Source organism: Oxyura jamaicensis, chromosome 9, assembly GCF_011077185.1.
Source record: "Oxyura jamaicensis isolate SHBP4307 breed ruddy duck chromosome 9, BPBGC_Ojam_1.0, whole genome shotgun sequence".
NCBI lineage: Eukaryota > Metazoa > Chordata > Aves > Anseriformes > Anatidae > Oxyura > Oxyura jamaicensis.
In genome coordinates this window covers 16542457-16559246 of record NC_048901.1, presented here as the reverse complement: position 1 = coordinate 16559246, position 16790 = coordinate 16542457, and the positions used below count along the sequence as shown (strand labels likewise).

Genomic DNA, 16790 nt, shown 5'->3' with positions numbered 1-16790 from the left:
CAGGTTTTGACTCCATAACTCTTCTATCAGACCAGCAAAGAAAGGTGGGGATAAATCTGTAGCTTAAGATAGCCAAAGAGACTGGGAAAAAAAAAAAAGACATTGCGATTTTGTCCCTCTCTTCAGTACAAATAACACAACATAGATATCTCAAGATGTAGAGATTTCTCTTTACCTCATAAAATAAACCATGTACTTATTCCTCTTGAAATTTAATATTTTTTGTTGCTCTGAGATGGGAAATGCTTGAAATTTTCACAGAGAAGTACCTATGGGATTTTACCTTTTCTTGCAGTGAAAGTTTCCTAACGTGAAGCTTCTGTTTTTCTTAGGCTGGAGAGATTGTGGCAGGAAGAACTGAAAGAATGTGGGCCTGATGATGCTTCTCTCCGGAGAGTTGTGTGGATTTTCTGCCGCACCAGACTCATCATTTCCATAGTGTGTCTGATGATCACGCAGCTCGCGGGTTTTAGTGGACCAGTAAGTAATATCCATCCTTTTTTTGACAACCCCAGAGGGCTTCATCTCATGGCCAACTGTAAAATACTAAGGTTTCATTGCAGGATTACTTAAATGTTTTGACTAGCTAGAAATTTTGGGGCAGAATTCCAGAGTGATATGATATTCCAAGATAGGCTTCCTACAGCTGGAGGACCAGTTGCTGAATACCAAGGCCAAGTTCTTGGAGAAGGGAGGGGGACTTTAGATATCTTGGAGGAAATGCACACCTGTTTCTTCTCTTTGGTTTTGAGTATAGTTTAAAGATCTTCCTTAACTGGTATGTGGTCTTTTTGCATAAAATTCTTATGTGTAGGTATTTTATTTCTGTTTTGAAATTCTGTAAGTTTATCTTGTAATAAAAATCAGTCTGATAAAACACTAATCTTAGACTATAGGCGTTAATAGCACAGTCTTCAAGAGGTGGAACCAAACAATTTTATTAGAGAGCTACTTTTTTAAGTAGCAAGTTTCCAGAAATCTGTGAGTATAGTCTTTCCTGATGCTTCAGAGGACGGTCAGACAGGTTTTATGTAGAGTTTGTTAGAGTATGTTATTGCCTTTAGGAACTGCTGCAGTTTGTTGCTATGGGTCGTAATGAAGATAACAACATATGGGACTTGACATTCACACCATTTTTTGTCACCTGTTTGTTGCACGTGCTGTGCAGATTTACAGTTGAAATTTTGACTAAATTTATTCTCTACACATTTCCCTTGAGGAGTAGGAGCAGTATTACTGCTAGTAGTACACGTTTCAGTGTGCTGGTAAGCTGAAGGTTCATTTCTTGGGTAAGTACACTTGGGTGCACTGTTAGGTGAAATGTCTTTAAAAATGTTTTCCAGTTTTTAAATGTCTTATCAAAATGTTCTTCTGCTTTTTATACGTCTTTAAAGTTTGCCTTGCTTTATGTAATATGAATAACAAATGTTTCTGTGGTATTGTTTTCATGGTAATAATTTGGCTTGTATTAATTATAAAATGTCCGAACATACTTTGGTAGTAATGTATCATGTTTAAGGTTTTAACAGCACTAGCTTTCCCCAAGAAGAGCTTCTGTCATTGTTTCACTACAGGGCTTTAGTAGCTGCTTTTATCTTTAGCAAAGAACTTGCAGCAGGGTATCCCTAATTTCTGTAGTGTAAGTTATTTGATCTGTCTCAGCCAAGCTGCTGGATGAGAGTGGGGAGGAAAAAAAAAAAAAAAAACAACAACTTGATTAGGTTGGAAACTATGGTTGCAATTGATGCTCTATTTGGATAATTTAAAATTATCTATAGACTGTGCCTGTTTGCAGGCAACCTTATTCTTTTCTCCGAATAAGGAACAATTCCCTCATAGTTATAACATTGGGCATGAAAAAATGAGTCTTTACCATCCCTCCTCCCTGTTTTTTAAAATGGCATGCCTCATGTATATGCCTATGCTGTCTCCTCTGAAGTGTTAGTGCTTTCTTGTATTGTTACACCCCTTCAGTCACCTGAAGGTGAAAAGGGAGAACAGGAAAAGCACTTGACTTGACCTCTTGTGTTGGTGAAAACTAGCAAAATGGAGTTAAACATTAATTAAAAATTTTGAAATTTAATATGAGTGTCCATGACCTTGAAATACCAGCCAACAGCTGTGGCTGTGCTAATGAGCATTGTGATGGTTATAACTGGATGGGAGTTGTTGCAGACTTCTTTTTTTTTTATATCAGATCCTTCAAGGGTCTTCCTTTTATCTTAATTATTTCGATAAATTCTGCATCTGGCACAGTATCCAAACCCATAACCTGGTGAGACAGCTGCATGTGTCAGACTGCCTTGTAATAACCATCAGAATGTACTAATAGAGGTGAGATGCCATTTATCTCCAGTGAATATATGCTGCTGTTTAATCAGCTACCAAAACTTTCACGTTCAGTTTGAGGAACAAATAAATTTTTTGGTTACCGAACATACTCGGTTTAACTCCAGGTCTGAACAATGTACCTGTTTGCAACTGTTCAGAGCTATTACTCTTCCTGTTTGGGAGATGGGGAAACTTGCTATCTTAGTGGAGTACAGCTTGACAGTTTGGTCAGTTACTGGAGGGGGGAGTGGTAAGCTGTTGGAGGTAAGTTTCCCGATTTCCCAATTGGCTCCAGTTGCAGCCTGTCCCGTGTTTTTGCACGCTGGCTGCAGTGGGGATGCCCGCGCTGCAGTGGGACCAGTGACAGAAGCTGTTCTTTAGAATTTTCAGGATGGCTGTTTTCTGCGTCAGAATGAGACAGTCCTGCTGGGCAGAGCCAACGCCAAGAGCAAAGGTAAGGTAAAGTTTATTCAATGGGAATGCTTAAGACAGCCAAGCAGCTAGTACCATCTGCTACGGTAATAGTCACAGGACTTCCTTTTTACCGTTAGATTCAGTTTTAGTTTTTGTACTACAACTTTTCCTGTTCTGTAAATAACTTTATGATGCTGGATACTTTTCATTAAACTAGTTTGAATTGAAGTAGTATGTGCTTAGATTTAAATGTTAATTGTGACTTTTTTCCGTTCCCTTTTCAAAATTCTTTAATCTGCTGTTTCCTCTTTCTTTCATCTGGAAAAAAAATGGGGTATAATGTAAGCTGGTCTCTATTTCATCACGGGAGATGGTGATTCTATAAAGTAGTGCTGAAAAAATGCACTAAAAAGTTTTGGGAGGAATGAGACCCCAGGAAACATCTGCTTTCTTTATACACCCTCTCTTGGAGACTTTCAGCAATGCTGTGGTGTGCGAGAAAATGCTTGCTGTCTGCGACCATGCTGAGTTACAGCTCGTGAGGAAAAAGGGGGCATTTTCACCCCAATGCTCAGTGACTCGGTTGCATATGTGGGATTGAATACTGGAAAATGAAGTCAGTAATCTTCTTAGTAACTGCAAACCAACTGTATGCAGTTGTGGTCCAAACAGTGGATGTAAAACTAAATCCAAGTAAGGAGAAAGTTGGAATGCAATAGATCTGTGAATGTGAGCTCCTCACATTTGTTCAGGGATCGATATGTAAATTTTCTCAGTGGCCATTCTAGAACCTGATGGACATCTGGCTTTAATTCACACCTGTGAAAATGAAAGAGCAAAATTATTTACAGCATGTTTCCTTGGTTCTGACACACAGAATTATTTTCCTCAGAACAGATGAGTTTGATCTCCATTTTTTTCCTGTTACTTGGTGCTGGGCTGTAGCTTTCAATGCCTTTGCTGAAATAGTGGGGTTTTGTTTTTTCCCTCTTTCTTCAAACTATACAGAACTCTTACTTGCAAAACCTGGTTTAGCCAAGAGGACTTCAACGAACTGTGATGTGAAAGGCTTCTCAAATATTTTCTTTGGTCTCTTTTTTTTTTTGGTTGCTTTTTGTTGTGGGCAAAGGTAATTCTCTGCTCTGTATTAGCATATCAAAAGCACCAGTATCTTAAAGCATCATTTGCTGAGAAGCTGTCTAGGAAGTCTCCTTTTGCTATCTGTGAAGCCTTACTATAGCATACTTTTAAAACCAGTTTTCAGAATTTGTGCAGCCTCAGAAGCCTCTCCTGGTGGCACCTGCAAGTTTGACTTCTTTTGGACTTCATGGAAAAATACTGTTGTGTTTTTGTATTTTTATAATTGTGTGTAGTTTCAGTTATAGTTTGTTAGAGGCTAAGACTGTTAGATATTAACCCTTTATAATTACCCTGTATATGCAGATTGTACATTTATACAATGCTTCACCTGTTGTACTGTGTTTGTGAGATGTTACCATTTAAGATGGCACTTTATTTCAAATAAAAGCCTGTTGTTTCTCAGTTGATAGTATTTAATATTGATGGTGATTGTGAGTTGTATGATGTTGTAATGTGCCGTTGGACCACAAAGAGCTGGAGGTGGGAATCAGTGGTTCTGGGGGCTGCCTTCTTTCTGCAGGTGATATTTGAAAAGTGATTCCTGAGGTAAAGTGTTACGTTTCTGGGGGAGAGGGCATGGGGAGGGATTGTATGGTTAATTTTTTTTTCTTTTTCATTTCCCCTGTCCCCCATGATTTGTGGTATTGCGTACCTTGTGCTTTCTGCTTGTTTTTTTCTTTACTATTAAACTGCTGATGTTTATTTCCAGGAATGTTTTGCAAATGTCCTTCTCACTCTTCCCCTCTACAACTGTAGGTACATTGTTCCTTTTTATCAAATAAGCACGTTTGAAGCAAACCAAAGATAAAATAAAAAGGTCTTAATGTCACGTAAAGGAATGTTTCTTAATGTGCTCAGATGTATAAGTAGTGACTATATTTAAAAACTCTTCTATATGACAATGCATTGCTTTCAGCTAACTGACAGATTTATGTTAAGTTAGAAGACACAGAGGATTATAAGTATGCCACGAGGAATATGGCTCCAAATTAAACTTTCTTTACTTACTAAATTCGGCTCAGTGCTTGGCTCTCAGCAGGGCTTTGTTTTACAGTATCCCTTGTACTGACAACTTTTACTTCTAGAAGGAAGACGCTTTCTATTTCAAATGGCTCTCTTAAAAGCAAAGTAGCCTACTTGTTTCTAACTTAACATAAAGTTGTTGCATGGTCCTCTGGGATGATGGGGTGTTCATGCGAGTTTGCATTTCTTCCTGTAGGCGTTCGTTGTGAAACATCTTTTGGAGTATACCCAACAGAGTGAGTCCAACCTGCAGTACAGCTTGTTTTTAGTTTTTGGCATCTTTATGACGGAAATAGTGCGATCTTGGTCCCTTGCGCTAACCTGGGCCTTGAATTACCGCACGGGGGTTAGACTGCGTGGAGCTATCTTGACAATGGCATTTAAGAAAATTCTCAAGCTGAAGAATATCAAGGAGAAGTCTCTTGGCGAGGTAAGCTGAGCATCATTTTGGAAATTGCTGGCTGAGAAGATATATGTAAATATATTCCTTTGAGAATTAACTGTGCCTTAAATCTAAATAATCTGCTCTGTGTGTTTTTCAGCTCATAAATGTATGTTCCAATGATGGTCAAAGGATGTTTGAAGCTGCAGCAGTTGGCAGTTTGTTGGCTGGGGGCCCTATTGTGGCCATCTTAGGAATGGTTTATAATGTAATTATTCTGGGCCCAACAGGCTTCTTGGGCTCTGCTGTCTTCATCCTTTTCTACCCCGCAATGGTAAGTTATAAAGAACTAAGTCTAAAGTAGTCTTACTTTATTTTTCTTGGGCTAGATGTATGCATAGTTCTCAATAAAGGTGTTGAAAAGTGCTACGTTAAGCCTGTTTGGGGTACTGCATGTTATTGAAATTATTCCTAAAGATGATGTGAGGAGCAGAAACTTGGAAACGGGGAACTCAAAATGGTACAAAAAAAATAAAAAGAAAATGGAAATAGGAAAGCTAGCAGATCTGACTTTGAGATAAATATTTATAGCTAAATTAAACTGCAGAGTGTTCAGATGCTTGTGGTTGAGGTTGGAAAGACAAAAGGCCTCCATCTTGTCTACAGGGACCGAGTGTTGCATGTTTTAGTCAAGATTAATTCCTGAATTCAATAATAGGTGTTGAAAAGTGCTACATCTGGCAGGGAGCGTGCTCATGTCTAGATATTTCTGCCTCTACTTCTGCTCAGCTGTGAAATAGGCTAGTCCAAGCCAAAAATCTTTTTATCTCTATATTCATAATAAACATTTTAAAAAGCATGGATGCAGAATACCATCAGGTCCACTTTGATGTAATTTGTGTGCAATAGGAAGGACTAAAATAATGGGAATTATATTTTAAAAAGGGGAATGAAGAGTGGAATTTGATTATCTTTACCAGTTCTCTAAAACTTTAAGTTGGTTTAATAAAAATGTTGATACTGTTTTATTTTCCTAGCACAGGCTTATAGTAGACATTGATCTGGCTGTACGAAGTCCAGCTTTTTCTTTCACCTTACGGGACCAGGTTAAAAGACTGGCTAGAATGTGTTCTAGTGTTCATTTGCTGTGAGAGAAAATTAGTTTACCTTAAAGTTAATGTAGTCTTTGTGCTTCAGAAACTGTAGTGCATCTAGTGCTATTCAGTACTGTAAAAGTCCACAGCTTTATTCTCACAAATTTTGTTTCTGTTTAGACTTGCTGTCCTCAGTCTACTGCTCAGTGCAGATGGGGTAGGAGGATGTGAATAATGTTTCTAGTTTTCCTTTTATGTCAAAATGAAAGCATTCTTGCCCTGTCTCTGAAACCCTTTTTTCAGATTGAAAATTTGCTTTGTATGGTAATTAGGACGGACTGAATGTACTTGCTCTGAGTTTCCATTAATGTTGCATGGTGTTACTTTTTGTTTCAGATGTTTGTATCACGCCTCACTGCTTATTTCAGAAGAAAATGTGTATCAACAACAGATGAACGTGTGCAAAAGATGAATGAAGTTCTTAATTACATTAAGTTCATTAAAATGTATGCCTGGGTCAAACCATTTTCTCAGAATGTTCAAAGTGAGTTCACAAAACTTGTCGATGTTTCCTTTTGTGCTGAAGCTGCGTTGCTTAGTGCACTGGTGCATGCTTCTAGGTTAGAAACATAGATGTTAATTTACATGTAGTGTAGCAACTCTTTCATCCATCACGCTCTTTGTCATGCATGATGGGTTAGACAAACAGTCTTGCTGCTTTCTAAAGTTTTGCTTTCTAGCATAATGTTTGATCTTGCTCTAATCCTGTTTTTTAAAATTTGTTCCAGTTTTTGATAATAAACGTGCTGACTGCTCCATTTTTAAAATAAAATGAGGCGACTTCTGTCTTACAAAGATTTGCAGACCATTATACTTTACTGCTCTCTCTTCTCTTTTTATAAAGACATGTATGTGATAACTGCTAACATGTAAAGTGTTAGGTCTCTTGCTTACTGTTTATGGAGTTGTGGTAGTGTCTGTTGTATACATATTCCTCTGAATCATACTTCATATCTGGTGCCCCTATTCATATTTCTAGAGATTCGTGAGGAAGAACGTAAAATCTTAGAGCGTGCAGGCTACTTCCAGAGCATCACTGTGGGCGTGGCTCCCATAGTTGTAGTCATTGCCAGTGTGGTGACTTTTTCTGTCCATATGATCCTTGGCTACGATCTTACAGCAGCTCAGGTAAGCGGTTAGCTTATTGCAATGGTGAAAATATTCTTTACTGTATTGCTACAGTAGCTTTTCTGTCAAGTCATTTCTCTCCAACATGTTCTTTTTGTGCCTCTTTGGCCAGGCTGGGTTAAGGCTCACAGAAATGGTGACCTGGTGTGACAGCAGCTTACGTAGTCATGTATTTTGTACAAAAAACTCTCTGTGCTGTTCCAGCCCTCACCTTCCTCAGAACAGGTTTTGAGGTGAATGTGAACCAGCACTCTTTTTTGCTATTCAGTTAGGACATTGGGAATACTGGATTTTTTTTTTCAGTGTGCTTGGATGGAGACAGTACAGATTTGTTTTCCCTTGTGACTTAAAATAGGATATGAACATGGATCTTCACAAGTAATAGGCTAATGCAGGATTTGCTGTCTGCTATTTTCATTGGACCTACAGACACTGAAGATTTGGTCTGTTACAAAGTGCTGGGTGAATGCACTGTTTTCTGCTATTCCAGGGTATTTTGAATCTTTTAATGGTTCTTTGACTGTGGGCCTTTTCTACCTCTTTGACTTGCTGCTATGCCAATTCAACCTTTAGAAGGTTGGAATTACTAGTTAAGTGTATTGCATCCAAATGTGATTCTCTTTTTTTTTTAGGCATTCACAGTGGTCACTGTCTTTAATTCAATGACTTTTGCTCTAAAAGTAACACCTTTCTCAGTGAAATCTCTATCTGAGGCATCTGTGTCCGTTGACAGATTCAAGGTAAGCAGTCCTTTAGTTTTGCAGTTTTAGCTGTTAGTGTGGAGTGTTGTGTGTGTATAATAGATGCTAACGGAATAACTTGAAGATGATGCTCCTTTATTGCATGAGGAGTTTTTTCTGTACACTTAGCACTCCATGTTATTGTATTCTGCAGAAAGGATAAAAACACAGTCAAGGAATATTAGAGCTTTAAGTTAGTACTGATGTGGGAAGCAAAATATTCAATTATTTCAGGATTTTGATGTTGGCCACTGTCAGAGATGGGAATCAGGAATTAGATGGTTTGCAGTGTAATAATTCTTGCACTCTCTTAAGACTGTCTGCATGGAAAGGCAGTGCAACTTGTCTACAGTGAAATTTCACATTTTGTCACTGAAAATTATTTTTGAAAGCATCATGTTCTATGTAGGCAGACTTTGCACAAACTAGTAGATTTTTATTCATAGTTGTGAAAAACAGGTTTAGTATTTCCAGAGCAGATTGTGACTGAAATACTGGTTCCATTGTACGAATAAAATACAGCTGGGACCTGACTAAACAAAATCTATGGCAGAAAATTAAAACCCAGATAACAAACAATCTCATTTCATCCTTCAATCCCTGTGAATACGCTGTGTACTTTAGTATGAATTCAGAGGACAGGCCTTTATTTTGCCTTCTCTCTTGTAGACGGTAGTACATCCCACTATTGCACATGGCAGAAATTTCCAAATAGGATTCCATAAATATTAAGTTACATGGATTCTGTGTAATGCATTCATGAAACAAATTTGGGTATTAGAAGAATGGAATCTACAGAATGGTTGGGAGATCCCATTGGTTTTTGTGCATTTTTGTTTAATCTTCTGCTTGCATCAACCTCAGGCAAGCTTTCCTAAATTCAGTTATACGGAAAGGAATTTTTAGGGGAAGAGGAGAAGAGTGGAAATTGTACTTCCCAGTTCAAATTTGCAAACAGACAGGAGTTTAACACAGGGTGGGGTTACTCTAACATCGCAATAAAAATGTAACTAATGTTTTGACTCTGCAAATGCAACTGAGCTTTCTTATGAATGTATGATTTTGGGCATAGCAATCTCAGAAGTAATTAAGGCTGACAGTTGAGAAGTCTGTAATCACAGGCTGCTTAGTTCAACACATAAGTTATGTAAGTGGAAACCATTTTATCTTGTATCTAAATTATGTGAAAAATCTCTTCTTTATCTGTGTTGATTGTAAGTACTGATGGATGTGGTGGAAAACATGATACAATGGACTTAGTGGCTTACTTATTCTAAAGCAGACCAACATAGTTAAATTTGTGTGAGATGGCATTTTCCCAACCAAAGAGGTGAAAGGTAAAGGCTGAAGTCATTCCATCTTCTGTAATGAGCTGGTGCTCAGGGCAAGTCTGTCACTTTTGCTCATGGTGACATCTCTGCTCCAACCATGTATTCTACTCCCATGTTTTGTATACGGCGATTACAGAGTGGTAGTTGCAAACAGTGTTAACAGAACGAGCTCCTCTCGTAGCACCCAGAGCACTGCAGTTCTTTAAAAGTCTTAGTGTATCCAAGTGTTTCCACCACATCCAGGAATGGCCCGGCCACTCAGCAGGCCCGGAGTTAGTTTACACTAATGAGCTACCTTTTGCTCTTCAGCTTTCTCCCACTATATAGCCTGATGTGTTTTGCTGCGTGAGTGTGCCATAGGCTTGTCTCCCAGTCTTGATCAGGTGTCTCATCTTTACACCTCTCTCACAACTCCTATCAGAGTTTATTTCTAATGGAAGAGGTTCATATGATAAAGAAAAAACCAGCCAATCCTCACACCGCGATAGAGGTGAAAAATGCTACCTTGGCTTGGGACTTCTCCCACGCCAGCGTCCAGAGCTCACCAAAGTTGACCCCCAAAGTGAAAAAAGACAAGAAAGTAACCAAGGGCAAGAAAGAGAAAATGAAGCTGCAGAATGAGGGACAGCAAGCTGTGCTGGCGGAGCAGAAGGGCCATCTTCTAGTGGACAATGATGACCATCCTAGCCCCGAAGAGGAGAACAGAATCATCCACCTGGTTAACCTTCGGCTTCAGAGGACTCTCTACAACATTGACTTGGAGATAGAAAAGGTAAGAGAAGAAAGGAGAAAGTCTGAGCTCTTAAAACACCTAATTTTTAGCTGTCCTTTGGCATAGAGAGCTATGTATTTCTGCATGAAATGGAGCACATTGCTTTTGTGCACTCCTGTAATATCCATGGCAACTGTGATATCCAGGATGCAGTGTCTGATCTTGATGTAAACAGCTGTGCCATTCTAGCAAATGGGATCTTTGCAAACAACCTATGAATCACTGCAGGATATTTAGTTTTCACATCTAATGTGATTTTTCTGTTTGTAGCTCTCAGAAAAGTCTGAGGCATTGAACTTAAAGAGTAAGCAGGGCAACAGAGGTGTCGGTGAGGTATTGGTGGGTGGTTTTTATTCCTGCAGCCATTTGACAATTTTGTAGGGTTTTGGCTACGTTCTCAGTGAACATCTTATGCGATCAAGTGTTCTAATGGAGCATAACAGTGGTGTTTCATAGAAGAATATGCAACTAATTTTTCACTGAGAATTTTTGCACAATAGGAAGGGCAAAGAAAGATTTTCAAGAAGTTAGAAGCAGTTGAAGTCCTCATTGCGAGTAAGGTATAAGCATGTGAAATGTCAAAGAAAATGAACTTACTTAATACATGATATCTTACAAATGAAAAAAAAAAATTGCAGTCTGGTACTTGGATGCTGTAGTAATGGGATCCATGCGTTTATCAGAATATTATTGGTTAAACTGTCTTGTAGTATGAGCAGAGGGATAGTTTAAACTCAAGACAGTTGCTTTTATTTTAAAATAATAAATAGACTTGGAAAAGGATTATAGGCTTACTTGAAAATATACAGGTTAATCTACCCTCAGAAGAGGAAAACTTGTGAATGGGAGTGTAACAACTTGTTCCCCAAATGCCTCTATACCCTTGTTGGCCACTTTAACTTTTTTTTACAGAAGGAAGAAAAACAGTTCTGCTGAATTCATTATTTGGTTAATGTAGGTATCAGCCCACCCATTTTATTGCAGATAAGTGCTTCAAAGTGATTGGATTCCAGCTTTTTCTTGGTAGGTGGTCCTTAGCAAATTGCATCTCATAGGCAGGGAGTTTTAACGGACACATATCCTTTGTTCTGTTTTTTTTTTGTTTAGTCCTTCCCTCTTTTTTCCCCTTATCACACCAACCAGTTGTCAATTTGATTGTATGGAACTTCTATCAGTGAATTTGTTCTTTTGTTTGCTGCAGTCATTTCCTTATCTCCTGGTCAAGTTACAAAGATTTTCTTTTTTCTTAGTCTGAGTTGTCACCCACTGAAGGCAGTGGAAGGCCTTTGGAAGCCACCACCTTGGAGTATTCTGTTTGGGCAGGCGTTGGTGCTTTTGGCTGAGTGCAGTATTCTCTGGGCTTGTATCAGGCCCAGTCAGAGAGATACGTATCTTATAATACGTTCATTTTCACCTGCAGAGTTAATTTGGTTTTGGTCCACAGTGGGATACTATTCACTGTTTGGTTTTTGAGAGTTAGAATATTGACTGACTTGCATTTGTTTGTCCTTTTTCAGCTGTCATTAATGTCTGACTGTAAACTCTGAGATACTAAAGGTAGTCCAAATTCTGAAAGGGTTATAGAAGTAAGTAATGAGTATCATGTATTTACTTTTTTCTGTCTAGGGAAAACTTGTTGGAATTTGTGGCAGTGTGGGGAGTGGAAAAACTTCACTTATTTCGGCAATTTTAGGACAGGTGAGAAGTTCTGTTTTGACTTCTGCTTTTCTCTTCTTGAATTCCAATTGTTTATGCTCTGTAGAAGGTCTGTTTTAGACATGACCTGGCATAACATCACGATTTTGAATTCCAGATGACCTTGTTGGAGGGTAGCATTGCTGTAAGTGGAACATTTGCATATGTGGCCCAGCAGGCCTGGATTCTCAATGCTACACTTCGGGACAACATTCTTTTTGGAAAGGAATACGATGAAGAAAGGTTTGTCAGAAATGTTTGCTGATTTTCATGAAAGCTTAGTAATTCTTGGCCCAAGTGAGGGATGCAGAGTATGTTGCAGTCAAAGCCTACCTCTACTTTTGGAGTCTGTCTTTAAGACTTCTATAAGGCTCAATTAAAAGCCTGCCTCTCTTGTGTGTGGTCACTGTGGCTGATGGCTGTCGGTGCTACTGTCACTGGTCATTTGCAGTGAGGGCTGTCTGACCTCTGTTTGCAGCACTGAAGTTATATTTGTACTTGCTGTCCTCACCTTGCCCTCTGTAAGTGCAACAACTCCTGTTTTCAATGAGCTGACACCTTGTGTGTCCCTTTCCTTGTGGGGGGCATCCCTAGGCCCTATGCTAGCAATCCTCGAAAAGGATTTGCTTCTTTATCTTTCCAGTGCATCAGAAGTAAGTAACTTATTATCCTTGGTTTCATCTTGGGAATCCAAGGTGGATCATTGTTTAAGGCTGCTGGAATATCTGCTATTGGTGTAGAAAGTGAAATAATGCTGTACTAGCTAGACACTTTGGGGGAGAAAATGTGTTCTTACTACTTAACTTGATCCATCTTCTTTAGATACAACACTGTGTTGAATGGTTGCTGTCTAAGGCCTGACCTAGCCATCCTGCCAAATGGGGACCTGACTGAGGTATAAACTTTGCTTATAGTGAACTGTTTAGTAGATGGAGAAGAGTAAAGTTTTAGTTTGCCAGGCTAGACTGGAGTAAGGGGAAACATCAAACTGGTATGCATATAAGTCAAGCTGCTGAATACACCTCAAGCTTAGGAATGCCCTAGGCTATTGAGAGTGGTGCCATGTTTTTGGCACAAATGTTGCCAGTTCCTGAGTTTTTCATTGTGCTGTAAATTTAGCTGCCTTAACAGGACCTATTTGAACTTAATTTAAATTAGGTAGGCAAAAAAAGTACTGTAACACTTCAAGCATGTTAACCTTGAGTTTGACTGTGTAACATGCTTCACAAAGAAGTGGATACCTGAACTATAGAACGTACATATAGTATGGTGTGTGTGCATCTATGTGGATATACACAGAGGCATATAAAATGTTATGATCTCTTTCATTCCAGTCATCTCTTGTCCACGTGTTGCACGGTGCTGTAGAAATAAAATAACCTGTGTGTGTCTGTATAGATTGGTGAACGAGGAGCTAACCTGAGTGGAGGACAGCGTCAGAGAATCAGTCTGGCTCGAGCCCTGTACAGCGACAGGAGCATTTACATCCTCGATGATCCCCTTAGTGCCTTAGACGCTCATGTTGGAAATCACATTTTTAACAGTGCAATAAGGAAGCACCTGAAGTCAAAGACTGTCCTTTTCATCACTCATCAGCTTCAGGTACTACACGTTTGTGTTTGCTTTCTTGGACTTTCTTGAAATGCTGTTTAGTCACTTGCCTTCATGCTGGAGATTCCTGTGTCCTGTCTTGTTAGAGCACAACCTTGTCCCTCTAGTGGATGTGTGGTTTAGATTTACAAATTTGCTGCAAGCGTGCACAGAGCTAAGTCTAACTCTTTACTTGATACTAGTACTGTTTGGTGTATGATAGGGACTGGTAATGCTTGGCTAAAGAAAATTTGCTAGAGAAATGAGTATCTTGTTCAGAAACACTTGCTAATTTGCCGTAAAACTAGTTTATCACATCAGAAAACATTTAGTTTTGCTATCAGAATTGTTATATTCTGAGTTTTTTGACATACTGTATGTATAGAAATATTAATTAGTGTATTAGTATCTGCAGAGTTTAAGTATCCTGGATTGCATATTCTGTAATGGCTTGGTTTTGATAGAACATGAGAACTTTATGTAGAGTGAGAGTAATCGTGGTGATCTGGTAAATACAGGACTTTTAAAAGTCAGAGTTTTCTATTAGCTGGGAATCCGTGTTTTTTTTTTCTTTTTTCCCTCCTGCCATATGCAAATGTTTATAAAATACTGAAAAGGATCATATGGGTATGTTTGGGCAGGTTTGTTCTTTGTGTTGTTCTTTCCAGTATCTTGTTGACTGTGATGAAGTGGTCTTCATGAAAGAAGGCTGCATTACCGAGCGAGGAAGTCATGAGGAATTAATGAATTTAAATGGGGACTATGCAACCATTTTTAATAACCTACAGCTGGGAGAGACACCACATATTGAGGTACTTGTTTTTCCATTTTAAAGCACTTTGACTTTTCTATTGAGATAAACCAAATGGCATAAATGGAAGACTTGAAAATGGCTTCACATGTTGATCTGACCAGTATGCTTCCGGTAAGATAATCTGTGCTTCATTAGCACTTTGTATTTGCAGTCACAGTTCTTATCTGGGGAATGCATAATAGAGGTGACTCTGCCAGTGATCTCATGAGATGAACACGTAAGAAATGTATTGTTTACTTTGGTGATGCTCAGAGCAGGAAGCTTCTCATCTCTTTTTCTTGTATACCTCACTTCTTAATTTACTTCCAAATTAGCACAGACCTGGACCAACCTTTGAAAAAACTGCTACTGGTTTGATACTTCTTCACCTAAGGTGTGACTGAGGCACGATAAAAGTGGTGCAACATGTCAAAAGTGAAACACAACAGTATATTGGAAATGTAACTGAAAATGCTTTTTGGGGGAGTGGCAAGAAAAAAAATCTTACTGATCGATACTGTTTTTGTTATGAAACAATGGCTGTACATGCAAACTTGGGTTTGTCTGCTAGTACATCAGTTGGTGAAGAATGTAAACCTGGAAAATAGCGAGAACCATTTAGTGGGACATGCCTTTAAATTTTCAGTTATTTAATTTTTTCCAGCTTTGTCCCAGCTGAAGTTATTCTGTGGAGTAAGAAACAAAAATATATCAGTGGTTTATTTTTAAGTGGTGAAAGGCTCCTTACTCATAAGTTGCAAGCATTAAAAAAAAACATCTGAAAAGGTAGCATTGTGATAAATATACAAAAGAAGGTGCTTGGTAGAATTTTCTCCTGGGAGATGTTAGTGAAAGAAGCAAAGGAATGTCATACGTTACTGGGCATATCCTTTCTGAGATGTGAAGGTTACAGTTCTGCCATGTTAAGGTTAATGTGATGACAGTTAGCATGAGATTCTCCAGCCTGCATACTTGGCTGACCTTCACTCTATAAACACTAGCTCATGGAAGGAGTGTTGATTTGCATTCGCTATGGGATAAGAAGAAAGGGATAGTAAAGTTGCATGTGAGATGTGTCATTTCATGTAAGGTGTCCGTGAAGTTATGTAGAGGGTTTCAGTTAATCTATGCTCTCTGAACAGGCAGTCATTTCCATTTTGTGGAAAGAGAGCTAAGTTTAGAACAGTAATTGCGTGTGCAGTTTAGTGTTTGGCCATCTGATTTCTGAAAGTCTGAGTTACCGTTGTCCTTAGAGACATTTCTTGAGAGCTTTCCTGAGAGAGAGATTAGGGTGTTTGAGGGGGGGAAAAAAAGCCTCTTAATAAAATAGTGAGTTATTTTTACAAGAGACTGTGGATTGTATCTCTCTCTCTGTAGTAGGGGTATAATTCTTTTACCATGTATGCACATAGTTTCAAATGATTCTGAAAATTAACCTTGCACACCACAAGTACAGATGTGTAGAGCTCAATAGAGCAGGAAAATGTAATTCACCATAGTTGGTAGTCATCTGTAATTAACGGCAAAATTAATATCTTCCTTGAAATCAATGCTGAGCTATTGAAAGCCTTTGTATGTAGGAGTCTTATGAAAAAAACATTTGTGTTCAGCTATGAAAATGTAAAAAATTACTCCAGTGTGTTTAGTGTCACCATTTTCCTACAGATTAATATAAAGAAGAACACAAACAGTTCACTGAAAAGACCCCAGGATAAAAGTACCAAAGCAGGGTCTGTGAAGAAGGAGAAAGTTGTGAAGAAGGAAGAGGGTAACTATGTAATCAGATTTCTGGCTGTAATTGTTTCATACACCGATAAGCTCAAAATATTTGCTTCCCAGCTGTAATGAATATGCCTGGCAGGTTTTGAAACTTGTCTCAAGTCCTGGTCACTCTGTATGGTTGATAGGACAAAGGCAGTAGGCAAAGAGCATTTGTTAATTCACATAATGTGCGTGCCAGCATAATGATTATAAGTTTAATCAGTCCATCATAGGTCAGGTGCCAATGTTGCAAAGAAGATTGTAGTACCCTGTCTCCGACACCAGCCCTCCCTCCTATCTGGAGGGCAGCGTGTGTAGCTTGGCACTTGCAGAGTGCTAGGCAGGACACGGCATTTATATATGAAGAATCTGAAGAAGAGAAACCTCTATTTTGGGGTTCTCTCCATTTAATGTTAACTTTGAAATTTGGCAAGGTTTAAAAAGCATTGATGAGGGTCAAAGTATTTGAGTCTATGCTGATTAAGCTTTTTCAGACATAGCATGACATGAATGATTCTGCAGAGGAATTGTAACTT

At 38.7% G+C, this 16790-nt stretch overlaps 1 protein-coding gene across 8 annotated transcripts in view; it reads left to right on the top strand.

Annotated features, from left to right (window-relative positions):
- Nucleotides 1-16790, top strand: part of ABCC5 (ATP binding cassette subfamily C member 5) — a 45093-nt gene that overhangs the window by 14080 nt on the left and 14223 nt on the right. For 4 of the 8 annotated variants that reach the window (XM_035334843.1, XM_035334841.1, XM_035334845.1 and 1 more), the window contains exons 5-17: nt 333-480; nt 5105-5338; nt 5451-5624; nt 6781-6928; nt 7424-7572; nt 8205-8312; nt 10065-10415; nt 12042-12113; nt 12229-12353; nt 12933-13005; nt 13509-13712; nt 14369-14512; nt 16159-16261. In XM_035334843.1, coding sequence (XP_035190734.1) covers nt 333-480; nt 5105-5338; nt 5451-5624; nt 6781-6928; nt 7424-7572; nt 8205-8312; nt 10065-10415; nt 12042-12113; nt 12229-12353; nt 12933-13005; nt 13509-13712; nt 14369-14512; nt 16159-16261 — 2033 coding nt within the window. Of the gene's footprint in view, nt 1-332; nt 481-580; nt 4642-5104; nt 5339-5450; nt 5625-6780; nt 6929-7423; nt 7573-8204; nt 8313-10064; nt 10416-12041; nt 12114-12228; nt 12354-12932; nt 13006-13508; nt 13713-14368; nt 14513-16158; nt 16262-16790 lie in introns of those variants that run through there. The other 4 variants (XM_035334848.1, XM_035334847.1, XM_035334846.1 and 1 more) reach the window with 3 other exon arrangements.